The sequence below is a fragment of the Bos indicus x Bos taurus genome, chromosome 11 (genome assembly GCF_003369695.1).
Source record: "Bos indicus x Bos taurus breed Angus x Brahman F1 hybrid chromosome 11, Bos_hybrid_MaternalHap_v2.0, whole genome shotgun sequence".
Classification (NCBI taxonomy): domain Eukaryota; kingdom Metazoa; phylum Chordata; class Mammalia; order Artiodactyla; family Bovidae; genus Bos; species Bos indicus x Bos taurus.
Genome location: NC_040086.1, coordinates 102,443,636 through 102,456,661, shown reverse-complemented (window position 1 = coordinate 102,456,661; position 13,026 = coordinate 102,443,636). Strand labels below are relative to the sequence as shown.

At 64.1% G+C, this 13,026-nt stretch overlaps 1 protein-coding gene across 12 annotated transcripts in view; it reads right to left on the bottom strand.

Annotated features, from left to right (window-relative positions):
* The window catches only part of KCNT1 (potassium sodium-activated channel subfamily T member 1), a 79,215-nt gene that overhangs the window by 36,551 nt on the left and 29,638 nt on the right, over nt 1-13,026 (bottom strand). For 3 of the 12 annotated variants that reach the window (XM_027556712.1, XM_027556715.1, XM_027556713.1), the window contains exons 2-4: nt 9,245-9,286; nt 2,969-3,048; nt 2,308-2,407 (exon numbers count right to left, since the gene is read on the bottom strand). In XM_027556712.1, the coding sequence (XP_027412513.1) occupies nt 2,308-2,407; nt 2,969-3,048; nt 9,245-9,286 (222 nt within the window). Of the gene's footprint in view, nt 1-2,307; nt 2,408-2,968; nt 3,049-6,086; nt 6,157-6,580; nt 6,671-7,754; nt 9,223-9,244; nt 9,841-13,026 lie in introns of those variants that run through there. The other 9 variants (XM_027556721.1, XM_027556717.1, XM_027556714.1 and 6 more) reach the window with 7 other exon arrangements.

Here is a 13,026-nt window from a genome sequence, read left to right as displayed (position 1 = left end):
GGGTCTCTGAAAAGGAGGTCTCTGAGGGGGCGGGTCTCTGAGGAGGAGGGGGGAGGGGCAGGGGGAGGGGCCAGCCGGGTAGGCGAACACCAGCGGGGAGCCCGGGAGGGGGCTGGGGGCTCCACCTGGGCTGCCGGCAGGGGAAGGGCTGTGCGCGGCCAGAGATGGACCTGGAGCCCTCAGGGCCTCCTGGAGGCCAGAGCTGCCGAAACGAGGCTGGACAGTGTGTGTGCGACACGGAGAGAAAAGCATGCTCCTGCTCAGTGTGCTGACTCTAAGAAGCAGGTTCCCCAAGTCACTCCTGAGAAGGAGCTTCCCCAAGCCACCGGGACGCCCTCCACCGGGAAGGGGGCAGGGGCCTGGCTGCCATGCTAGTTCCGCCCCAGATTACAGCCGAAGCCAGGGTCGCCGAGCTGTGGGACCTGACTCTCAGGGAGTCCCATGGTGGCAGGTGGCTCCCTCCTTTTTTCCTCAATTGGCCCACTTCCTCCTGCACCTGAGCCTGTTGTTGCAAACTTAATACCTATAGGAGTCATGAGCCACCCTTCCATTCATCCACCACCCACCCACCCATCTATCCTATCCATCTGACCCATCCATCCACATCCAGTGTCCTTACATCACCCACCATCCATCCTTCTATCCACTCATCCATCCAGCCTCCATCCATCCACCATCATCAGTCCACCCCCTCCCCATCCATCCGTCCGTCCATCTTCCATCCATCCACCCTCCACCACCCATCCATCCACCATCATCCATCCACCCCCTCCCCATCCATCCACTCTACCCATGCCTCTCCCAGCCCCCATCCATCCATTTGCTCTCCCACCCACCCACCACGTGCCAGGTGCTGTGCAATGAATACAACAGACCTGGTCTCCCTGGGGATGTAAAGCCAGGTGCCTCGATGTCTCTGGAGGTGGGAGAAGGTGAGATGAACACAGAAGAGTGCTCTCAAAGTCAGTTAGAGCCCTTCTCAAACCACCACAGTGCGACCTGCCCTCCCACACTCAGGATGAAGACGAGGTCTGTTCTCAGGAGCAGGTGAAGGAGTCTGGCCTGGCGACCCGCCCCACTGCACGTGGGGGTGGGGAAGATGCAAGCTTGCACAGCGACCTTTCACCCCTGCCTCCTTCCCAACTCAGCCAGCAGGAGCCCAGTGGCCAGGCCCTATCCTCCAGTGAGGAGGGGAAGGATCTGCTCTGAGGAGCTGGGGCGACAAGTGAAGGACACATCCTGACTGCTGGGCCCTTGGCCTCTGGACGCCCACCCTTAGTGTGAGTGGCGGGACATTTGAGGAAGTCCCCTGCCCACAAGCCCAGAGACTGAGCAGAAGAGAAACATATAAGAAAGGAAAGGGTTTTGGACAAACCCCAGAGATGCCGACGGCAGGACACCTGCAGTGGGGCTGACGCCTGAAGATGAAGAGTTCTTGGAAATCACAAAATACGGGAGCAGAAGTGAAAACCTCAGCTAGAGGGCTGGAGAGGAAGCTGAGGAAACCCCCAGAAAGAGGAGAAACAGGAGAGAGGACCACTCCAGAACCTTCTGGAACCCCAATCTGGGTATGAAGGAGTCAAGAGAGGCTCCCAGGGCAGATGGGGACCCAGTTGCAGATGAGCCCAGCCCTGCATGCCCCCAGCTCAGTGTCCACCAGGACCAACGTGGTGCTGAGAAGGCATCACGCCAGGCATCCCTGAGACGTGACAGACATGGGCACAGAGAGCCAGCCACACCAGCTTCCAGGGCAGAAAACTGCTTCCCATCAGCAGCGCGAGCAGGAGCGCGGGGCCCTCTGGACAACACGAGGCAGGAAGTACCTCGTCTAGCTGTGGGCTCTTGGGCATCCGCTCAGGAGGCGCGGGCACTGTGCCCATGGCCTTTCTGGGAAGCCCCGCAGCAGGTGTTCCATGTAAATAAGGGAGAGGCCCCAGGGCTGGGAGAGGCAGGGGAACCAGGGGATTCCAGAGAAAGGGGCTCACCTCCTCTCCCCACTGAGGCCTGCTACCCCCACCCACCCAGGAGGAGCTGGGGGAGCCAGAGTCCCTCACCGAGACCCCCGGGCGCCACTGGGCAGGCAGGGAGGGGGCATCCCAGACCCTCTGGGAGAGTTCCGTCCGGGTGCAGCTGCAAGTGCAGCCACCGTCCACAGCAAGGACACCCAGTGTCAGTGCCAGCCTGAGGGCTGTGTCCCAGCCACGGCTCTGGTGTGGGGGGGTTCCCACACACAGACCCCTGTGCAAACCCCATCAGCCTCTGTCACAGCACCAGGAAGGCCCAGCCCCTGGCCCACAGGTCACCCACCATCCGATCCCCAGGGCTGGGTCGTCCAGCAGGACGCGGACAATGTACAGCAGGCAGGTCAGCAGCTTCAGGGAGAAGTTGAACAGCCGGATCCGCAGGCCTGTGGGTGGGGGTGGGTGGGGGAGGCAGTGGTCAGGGCTCCTGGAGCGGCTGGGACGCTGCACCTGGGCCGCTGTACCCGGCTGTCCTGACCAACACTGACCAGGTGGCTCTGCGTTGGGGGGGCTCTGCCAGGCCGGCCTCCGAGAGGCCCCATGCCCTCCCACCTCATGGACGAGGAGCAGAGTGTCCCTGAGCTGCTGGCCCTGGGGGCGGGCCTGGATCTTGGGGGAGGAACCTACAGATCGATGGACCAGAACCCACAAGCACCGCCTCTGCACCCCATCCTGCATCCCAGGTGGCCAGGTTCCTGCTGGGAAGGCAGGTGGAGGGAGCCCACAGGGCAAAGGAGAGGGCCACACAGTGGTGCCAGGGAGCGGGGGGCTGAGCTGGTGGCCTTGGTGGCCGTGGCTAGCCCTGCCTCCAGGAGGGGCGCACCCCCCCAGGGTCCCAGCATCTCCCACCCTGGAAGGTGGCAAGGAGCTGAGACAAGGAGCACGCCCATCGCCCCGCCCGCTCCAACAGAGCCTCTCTGCCCTGCCCCTCTACAGACCCCACTCACTGGATCTTTGGTTTTTGATGAAGAACAGCTTAAGCCTCTCCTTGAAGGTGTTCTCGTTGACGTAGAACTCCACCTGGACCCTGGGGGGTAGGAAGGCGTGGGCTTGGGGCTGGGGGCTCCAGCCCAAAGCCCCACATCCCCACGTGCCCCCAGAAGATCTGCTGGCTGGCTGCCTCCCTCCCAGTGCCTGGGGCCCTCCAGGCCCTGCAGATGCGCACACTCATGGCCCCCAGCCTGGGCCATCATGGCAGCTGCCAGGACTATAGGTGGCCTGAGTGGCCAGCCCTTGGCTCAAAACACACCATATGCTTTGCACAGAATGTTCCAGAAGCTGACGGCCAGGTGCTTTTCTGGGGGCCCCTGGTGGCTTGTGCCTTGAAGCCTGCTGTAGCCTGTGGGATGGTCAGGGCTGGCAGTGGGGCCCCTCCAGCCGTGGCTGTTGCCCCACACAGTCCTCAGACACCCTGAGCCCCTGGGTGGGTGCCCAGCCTCCGGGGAACAGACCGCACAGACTGGCAGGAGCAGCCTGTTGAATGAGGAGGCAGGTGGGGCTTGGGAGGACGGGCCGCTGCCCACACCTTAGGCGCAGGCCCGCTGTGGCCTGCCAGGGTGTCATGTTCCACCACAGGGAGAACTCCGGTGTTGGCAGCAGGCAAGACAGCCACGGCCCTGCTGCCAGGTTCTTGCGCAGGAAGGGTCTAGCATTGCCTTCCTCCCAGAAGTGGGTCTGGGGCTGGGACTGCCTTGCTCTGGGCTGGCACCTGCTGGCCCCCACACGGCCTCCATTCCAGGCTGCCTCAGCCGCAATTGAGGCTGGTCTCAGGACCCCAGAGTGGCCCGCGGGCATCATCGCCATTCCCCGACCCCTGACCAGACAGAGGCACTGGTAGCCTGGGATTTGGGGTGAGGCTTTGGCCCTGAAAGGCCTGGTCCAAGTTACCCAGGCGAGCTAAGCCACCCCCGGAGATGTTGTGGAGGTGGGACAAGGCCGTTCAGGTGAGGCAGCGGCTCACCCACGGCTCTGTGTGATGGTCATGACACACACAGAGAGAGGAGGCAGGGACATCCAGCACCCTGAAGGCAGAGTTGTGCGGCCCAAGGAATCCTGGAGGGCTGCATGGAGGAGGTGGCGGTGGAGCAGCTGGGAGGCACGACAGTGGTCCAGTCAGAGGTGAGGTGCACGCTGGCCCCAGTCCCTGCTCCCCATCCCCGCCCCCATTCAGAGCGGAGGCTCTGAACATCCTCCCCCTCTGACCAGGCTCCAGCTCTGATCAACGCAGAAATTAATGCCGCTGTCACCTTGAAAGTTTTGTGACACCGCTCTGCCAGGGGCTGGTGACCCCATCATCTTCGAGAAGTGTTTAAAATATTCATCGCTCCCCAAAGCCTGTTCGACCCAAAGCATGTGAAACAGACCTAACGTGCCGGCAGCAGCCGTCTGCACCTGCCCAGGTGATGGACCCGAGGGAGGGGCCGTGGGCAGAACCCCAGCACCTTCCTGATCTTTGCAGAGTGGGGGGCCCCGGCCTGACCACAGCGGCCGCCCCTGGTCACAGGGCTCAGGGCCCAGGGAGAGTGACGGTGGTGTGGGCCCCCCACCCTCAGGTCCGGATGCAGTGTGGTCAGCGGGGCAGCAGGACAGGCCTCCCGCAGAGCAGGGTCCAAGCCCAGAGCACCCACTGCACACTGTGCACCCCGGCACATTTCTGTTAGCCCTCCGTGAGAGGGGATGGGCCCATACCGCCAGTGCGCCCGATGATACACCCCACCCCGGCACACTCCACTGCACTCCAGCACCCCTCTGTGTACCCCACTGTCCGCCGTACCCAAGCACTCTCACTGTACATCACAGCCCAGAGTACTCCTCATGAATGTGAGTCACTCAGTTGTATCCGACTCTTTCCAACCCCATGGACCATAGCCCACCAGGCTCCTCTGTCCGAGGGATTCTCCAGGCAAGAATACTGGAGTGGGTTGCCACGCCCTCCTCCAGGGGATCGTCCTGACCCAGGGATCAAACCTGGGTCTCCTGCATTGCCGGCAGATTCTTTACCATCTGAGCCACCGGGGAAGCCCGCATGGGTCCTAGTATATCCCTGAGCATACCACTGTACCCTGTGTTCCCCAGTGTAGACTACACCCCAGCACAACCCACTGTACATGGCCCCCTAGTACGCCCAGTGCTCCCCAGCACACTGCACTGCACCTCTGCACGCCTCGCTGTACACTGTACTCCAGTACATCTCTGCACACCCCACTGCACCCCAGTGTACCCCACTAGACCTGAACCCCAGCCCCCTCTGTAGGTGCTGCCTGGGGCCAGGTCAGTGGAGCTCCCTAGGGTCCCTGGGGGGAGCTGGTCAAAAGCCTTCTCTGTGAAGGAGGGGCTCAGACAACCCGGGCTGGGCCGGGGTCAGGTCAGGGGCAGCCACCCCTGAGTGGTGCCCACATGTTCCGAGGGACCACATGCCCCCTCACTCTCCTGCCTGCACAGCGAAGCCTCAAGGAGGGGTCCCCACCCCTCGTGCCCTCCACTTGGGCACCCCTCCCCTGAAAGTCCCTGCCCAGATCCAGGGGTCAGGATGGCTGACCTGGGACCAGTTACTCCTAGTAATTAGTGGCCTAGGAATTGCTCCTAGTAACTGATGTGGACAAGAAACCCACATCACCTGTCAGTCCCCACGCCCAGGCAGCTATGGACACCCAGACAGGTCTGGCCTGGGAAGTTGAGCCTGGGTGCTGGGGAAATCCACAGAGCCGCCTCCACTTTTTTTTTCTTTTTTTGGCTGCACCGTGTGGCATGGGGGATCTTCCCTGAGCAGGGATCAAACCTGTGCCCTCTACACTAGAAGCATGCATCTTAGCCACTGGACTGCCAGGGAAGTATGTTGCCTCCACGAGCTGTGGCTGCCCACTTCTCCCACCACAGAATGCAAGTTGCAAGCTTTCCCTTTAACCTAAAGTTTAAGGCGGTGGGTGTAATTCAGCTGAGGGTGTGCTCTTGGCTCAGCAAGGCTCCTGAAAGAAATGGCCACCAGGGGGGCATGGACCATCTGGTCCGACAGAGCCCTGCTCCTCACCTGCCTGGCCCCACCTGTCTGAGCCTCAGCTGCCTCACCTGGGGAACAGGCAGTGACAGCAACCGCCTGCCCCGGGCATCCTGAGGGTGCCTGGCAGCACTGCTGCATCTGTGGAGAAATCAAAACAATCTCCTCTGTACCTCGGGTTCTCCCTTGAAGAGTCAGGCTCTGCTGTGCTGTGCTTAGTCACTCAGTCATGTCCCACTCTTTGTGACCCCATGGACTGTAGCCCGCCAGGCTCCTCTGTCCATGGGATTCTCTAGGCAAGAATACTGGAGTGGGTTGCCATGCCCTCCTCCAGGGGATCTTCCCCACCCAAGGACTGAACCTAGGTCTCCTGCATTACAGGCAGATTCTTTACCATCTGAGCCACCAGGGAAGCCCCAAAATCAAGCTAATTGTTGGTTTTCAGAGGAGGATTAAGTGAGAGAGAATACCCGCCCTTGGCCCTGCCCTGCCACCCTCTCTCAGTGGTGCCAGCAATCAGGGGTGGTTTTACTGAGTCCGACTCTGGCCGATACCCATCACTTACGTCACCCAGAGAAGATGGCGCTGTGCTGTAAGCCCACGTGTGTGGCCGCAGGTGGCACGTGGTGGATGCCCACCAGCTGTGGCTCGAGGCTTCTTGGTGGCCCCATGGTGGAGCTGGCTGCCAAGCCCGTGGGATGCTGCTCTGAGGAGCAGGGGAGGGCTGGGCGGGGGCCAGGAGCTGGGACACCACCAAGAGCTCACATGGCGACGGCCCTGCTAACAAGCTCAAGAGCCCTGGGCAGGGGCAGACGAGGTGTCCACCCCCTACACGCCTGCTCCTGTTCAGCCACTCAATCCTTCAGTGGGCGGCCGGCGGGGAGGGCTGGGCACAGCAGAGGGGCCACTGCTGCTTAGCCCAGGGCGGAGGAAGGTGTCAAGCTCTGGGCAGGCCTAGTCATGGGGCCCTGAGGCTTCCGGGACCCTGGCCTCAGAAGGGCCCTGGGGCACCCCCGGGGTTAGGCCACGAGCCCCAGGCCAAACCCACACCCGTCCGGGACAGTCCTCAGCCCTGGTCTGTCTGTCCTGCTCGGAGTGAGCAGCTCTCTGACTGTGAGGACAGGGACTCAGGCTGGGCAGCTCAAGAGCCATGCCCCCAGCCCCTCCCCGGGCCTCTCAGGGGGCTCCTGCGAGCCTCGTGCCCATACGCATGGAAACGGAAGCCCACCCAGGCTGGGTGCTGGCTCACGTCACGCAGAGGGTTGAAAGACATGGGCCTCTGGGCTCCCCCTGGAGCCTAGGGCTCTCGAGTTTCGGGTCCAGCAGTCAGCTCTGGCCCATCCCCACGCGGCTTGCATTCGAGTGGCCCAGGCCCAGGCCCACGGCTGGCGTGCAGGGTCTTGTCCACACTGGATGGACTGGAGGGGGCCCCCTTGTGCCAGCAAAGTGGCTCGAACCCCACCCACCCCACCCCACACCCGGACGGGTCCTGCCAGGCGCGGCAGGTGGAGGACACTGCAGCCCCCCCCAGTTGACCGGGGGGCTGACTGGTGGGCTGACTGGCAGGCTGGGGAGCGGCCTTCCAGGGATTCCTGGCAGGCAGTTCCGGCACAGATGGCCTGTGCCGGGAAACTGCAAACGCAGGGCCAGGCGGCCAGCCCTGGTGGGAGGGTGGCCAGACACCAGGCACATGGCCGCGGGCAGGCCCACCCGCCTGGCTGTGACAGCCGCGCACTCACATGGGGCCGAGGTCCGGTGGTCTCCTTCCTAGGGGCCTGCTGCAGGCTGGTGGCTGTCTGCAGGTGCCTGGGAGCTCCAGGCAGGAGGCTGAGGAGCCCGCGGGCAAGACGGAAGAGCAGAGCCCAGGCCCAAGCACCAACTCTGAGGCCAGCTATTCTGAGACTGAGCAGAACCTGTGACCCGCCCAGGGGCCCGGGCGGGACAGACACGTGGCCTGCTCTGCTCCAGGTCCTGGGCTGGATCGGCAAGGAGCTGAGCTAGTCTGGTTTGGGGGCGGGGCCCTTGAGCTGACGGTGGCACTGGGACCGTTCTGCCTCCGCCACACCCAGCCCCGTTGCAGATTCACCCGTGGGGGCGTCGGGGGGGACACGGGCCTCTGCTGTAGCCCCCCCAACCCTCACTGCACAGGCTGGGGCACAGGCCAGCCTGCGGCCACAGGCCTCCTCTCTGCCAGTTGCCCCTCCTGGGGTCTGGGATGCTAAGAAAAGCAAAGGCTCCAAGCTGCCAGGCAGGGTGGGCAGCAACCTCTCAAAGCAACAGTGTTGTCCTGGGCCTCTCCAGTACTGGTCTGGCATCTTGGCTGGGTCAGGTCCCCGGCAAGCCTCCTTGGGCCTCCGAGGGCCCAGGGACATTTGATCTGCTGGTCACCATGCAGCTCTGGGGCAGAGGACCACAGCCTCAGCCCCTCGGGCGGCTGCAACTGTCCATTCCCCCCTCACCCTGCCAACAGCCTGAGACCCGCCCCCGGGGAGCCAGCAGAGGCACTGTCCCCCTCTCTGGTTACACATTGCACCGCGGCTGGGGGACGGAGGCCCAGGGCTGGCCTGGGTAATGATGCCCGAGCCTCAGGCTGCAGAAGGCACCGTGGAGAAGCCCGGAGTGAGTGCTGGTGGCCACTGCCAACGGTGTTAATTAACGAAAGAATAATCAGGCCCCACGTGGTGGCCAATCTGGACTCCGTGGGCGTGAGCAGGTGAGGGGTTCCTTCCCAGGAATACGCCCGGCGGGGGTGCTGAGGGGCTTGGGTCCCCTGACCTCAAAGTGTCCTCTGCGGCCCTAACTGAAGTCAGGAAAAGCCTGGAGGGGCTCATGGTGGAGCAGCTGGGCCAGGCGCCTGGGGTCCTGGATCTGCACAGGTGGCCGCAGTGGGCTGAAGCCTGCGTCCCCAGCGGTCACCTGCTGACCCTACACCAGTACCATAGCGGGGTCCTCATCCCCCGCTGTCGTCACCACTGTGGGGCCGTGGGGTATCTGGCTCTGGACACCCCATTTCCCACTCCCAGGCTCCTTCCCAGAGAGCCACACCCCGTTCTGCCCCCAGCCTCAGCCCCACTCAAGGTCCAGCAGCCCCGGCCATGCTCTGCTCTGGCCTGGGTGCAGGACAGATGGTGTTGGGCACGGCGGACCCTCCCCCTGGGCAGTCATGGCCCAAGCACCTTCCCCCAGGGTCTGCTCGGGGCCAGGAGGACACTGTGAACCAAGCACTTACTGAGACACAGAGGAGTCCAGGCTGAACTCTTCCACATGAAGCCTGAGGGCGGAATGGAGCGGACACATCAACACAGACAGCGGACGGATGGACAGATGGGAGAGCCTGGGCTCCCGGACACAGAGGGAGGACTCGGGCAGGGGCCGAGGGGAGCAGGGCACGCCCATGCGCACACCCCCTGGTGGGGCCTGGCCCGCAGATGCCCCAGAAGCAGCACAGCACCCGCGGCAGTGTGGGTACATGCACCCCGTGCCCACCCCGGTGGGACAGGGTGACGCTTCCAGCAGATGGCACGCAGGACGGGCTCCCGCCTGCAGCCAAGCGAGTGGCTGGACAGCAGGTTCAGGAGCGCCCACGGCTCTGCTCTGCACTGAGACTGCCCCAGGCCTCGTGTGACCCCAGGGTCCAGGAAGGAGCAGGTGAGCCCCCCTCGACACCCAGGAAGCTGATGGCAGCGAGAGGCACCCCACACACAGGGGCCACCAGCTGGACATGACAGTTGGGCTCCTTGTCGTCAAGCCTGCCCACCTCTCCTTGATGCCCCTGCCCTCTACAGGCCCTGGTGCCACCCCACTGCCCTGCCCCCTCGGCTTCCTGGTGACAAGACAGTTTGATGCTTCTTAGGGACCCCCAGGGGCACCCCCTCTCCTGGGCCAGCAACACACACCTGCTGCCCTTGAGGCTGCCTTGGCCTAGGGTTCTTCCAGACTGGCTGCAGCCAGAGAACACCAAGGTGGGTGTGGCCTGCACTAACTGGAGACTGGGAGGGAGAAGCTGGTGGGAGCATCAGGGACTGGTGGGGGGCGGGGCACAGAGGGTCTGCTCTTTGCTGGTGTCCCTCCCGTCTGGCCCAGCGTCTCCAGCTTCATGGGGCCTCTCCTTCAATCCTTAAAGCAAACATCTTCTAGAAGAGGAAACCAAGGTTCAGAGGGGACCGCTGCCTTCCCAAGGCCACAGGCAGGGAGGAGGGAGCCAGCCTGCTTTGCCTTGTGTAGGGCCCTCTGGGTGGGGCCCCAGCCTACAGCTCCGGGTGCCCCGTGGGTGGGCCAGGTGCTGGCTGGGCCTGCAGAGAGCAGGGGGCCTGGGCTTCACTGGGTCTGGGGTCTCTGGAAGCTTCTGGCAGGTTCTGCGTGTTTATCCAGCTCAGATCCCCTCTGGCCCAGGCACTGCCTGAGTGCTGAGTTGGGTGACAGCTGCTCCCCCGGGGGCGGGAGCCTGGCAGGGCCACAGCCTGTTCCAGCGTCAGGTCAGGGCGGACCAGGAACTCGCTGGAAGCGTCGAGGAGAAGGGACGGGAAAGAGGCTGGATTCCTGGCCAGGGGGTGGGGGGCACATGAAGATGTGGATCTGCAGGGGAGGAGGGGGCCCCCGAGTGAGGACTCCTGGGAAAAATCCGGGGGCAGGGGGCGTTGGGAGACTTGGGCGGGCGAGCAGGAGGCCGGCCACAGGCGAGGGATCCGGGAGGAACAGCAGGAGAGCAGGGTGGCACCGATCTCAGAGCACAAGGGGCAGGCAGGCTCAGCCCCCAGAGCAGAGTGCACCGCCAGTCCTGGGCTGGCCAAGCCGCTGTTTCCTGCAGCCCTCGCTCTCCCTGCCTGCCATGGCCGCCACCGTCCACAGAAGCCCCCAGGGCCCTGCACGCAGAGGTGGGCCCGGAGCCCCCAGGCCTGTCCTTGGTGGGAGCCAGGCTCAGAGGGGCCGTCCTGAGTTCGGCGCGGGCCGGCGGGGGTTGGGGGGGCCCGGGCGTACAGTTGCCCCCAGAGGCCACTCACTGCAGCTGCCACCCGCCCGGGGTCTCCAGCTGATTCTGATCCCGCCCAGGCCCTGCACCACCTGCTCGGGCTCTGCCTGACTCCACCCCACGCCCCAAGACCCCACCCCTCCTCCCTGCCTTTCACGAAGAGCCCCTGGGCTAGAGTTTCGCCTTTGTCTCCAACCCTTCCTTCCGCCCAGCTCTGAGCGAGCGCCTTCCTTGGCTGCCCCTCCTGGTAAGGGTCCTGGGTTGGCGAGCCCTGCCCCTGAAACTACCCTGGGGAAGGCGCAGACAACCCCAAGGTCCCGCTCACAGGCCTCCCCTGCTGGGGGCCCCTCACTCCTTGCCCAGGTCCTCCTGTGCCTCCCCTGCCTTCCCCTCCCTGGACCCTCTTGCCTTCTTTCTGCCCTGGGGCTCCCTTGACCTCTGCGAGCAGCCTCCAGTGGGAGCTCAGAGCTCATCCTGGCCTCCGCTGCCCACTCCTCCCCTTGTCCGTGTTCCCCTCTCCACGGCGTCCAGGAGAAGGACGGCAGGGTGGTAGGGGCAGGCGGTGGGGGACGATCTGGGTAGGGAGTTGGGAGCCAGCCCCTCCCTGTGGCTCAGTCCCCTGGGGGCAGTGGAGACCCCTGCCTCTGCCGTGCTACCTCCCCAGCAGTGGTGAGGCCTCCAGGAGGCTCTGGGCCTCCCTAGGCTGGGCCAAGGCCTGGCTGGCTCCAGACACTGCACGCAGGTTGGGGCAGAAGCTACAGCCACAGGCTCCTCCAGCAGAGGGCACCCACCTGCCTGCTCTGGTCTTTGCAGAACTGAAACCCTGCAAGTCCTCGTCTGCTCCGGAACCTGCCATGGCTCCCCACTGCTCCTGTCTGGAGCAAACTCCACAGCGTGCACCTAATGCTCCCAGAGATGAGCTGCAGGCACCAGCCCCTCGTGCTGCTGGGCTGGCTGTGCAGCTGCTCTGAGGACCCTGCCCCTCAGAGGCAGCTTGGGGACCGAGCCAGGCTGTTCACACGAAGGGTCTGTGCAGGACTGGGGGCGGCAGGGGTGGGAGTGGGGGGAGGGCTTCCTGGAGGAGGTGTCCCTGCCACCGCAGCTCCCGTGCTGCACTGCGGGTTCAGATGCAGCTTGGACAGGACCTGCCATCCCTGTGTCCCTGCAGGAACAGGGACAGCAGGAAGCCAATCATTTGCAGGGGCCAGGCTGCCGGTAACCAAAGCCTCTGGACTCACTGCTCCCTACAGCCTCCGGGAAGGGAATGGAGAAGAGAGGAATCTGGTCTCCAGGGCCTTGGCCAGCACTCGCCTCCCTCCTGCCCAGGGGCTGCCCATTAGCTGTGTGAGTCCACCAGGAGTGCCCGTTAGAGCACTTAGTCTCCTGCCTTAGCAGTCTCCTCCGGCAAATGGGAATGACCGCGGGGCAGCTGCCCCCTAGGGGCGTGTCAAGGAGCAGGAGATGGGGTGCGAGAGTGTGGAGGGTCCAGAGGGCCTGTGGTCAGTGGGGAGGGGCAGGGAGGCTCCCCAGGCACCGTGGTCTGCCATCTGCCTGGCTGAGTCTCTGCCAACGCCTCACCCCAACCCTGACATGGCACCACACCCCAGCCCCCCAGGCTTTGGCCTTGGCTGTCTCCTCTGCCAGGAAGCCCCTGCCCATCTCCCAGTGCTCTGCCTGCAGGGCCAGCACCCCAGGAAGCCCCCCTTCTCCTTGTCCCAGCCCAGCCCACACAGGTTTTCGTGCCCACGACGTGTGCCCACATTAGGGGGGTCTGATTCATCTCAGTTTCCCCCGCAGCATCTAGAAGGGCTCCCGGCACAGGAAAGATGCTGGCTGAGAGTTAGTGCTGCAGACTGAGCCTCAGTGTCCTCATCAGTGAAATGGGGGTGTCATGCTGTGCCCGTGCTCAAGGAGGGGCCGGAGGGGGTCAGCAGGACCCTGCCGGGCAGGGAGAACCAGCCTCCTGCACCTCTACTGCCATGGGCTCCAGGCACCAGCCCCAGGGAGACTAAGCCCCCAGCCTGCGCCCCAGCTCCCATCTG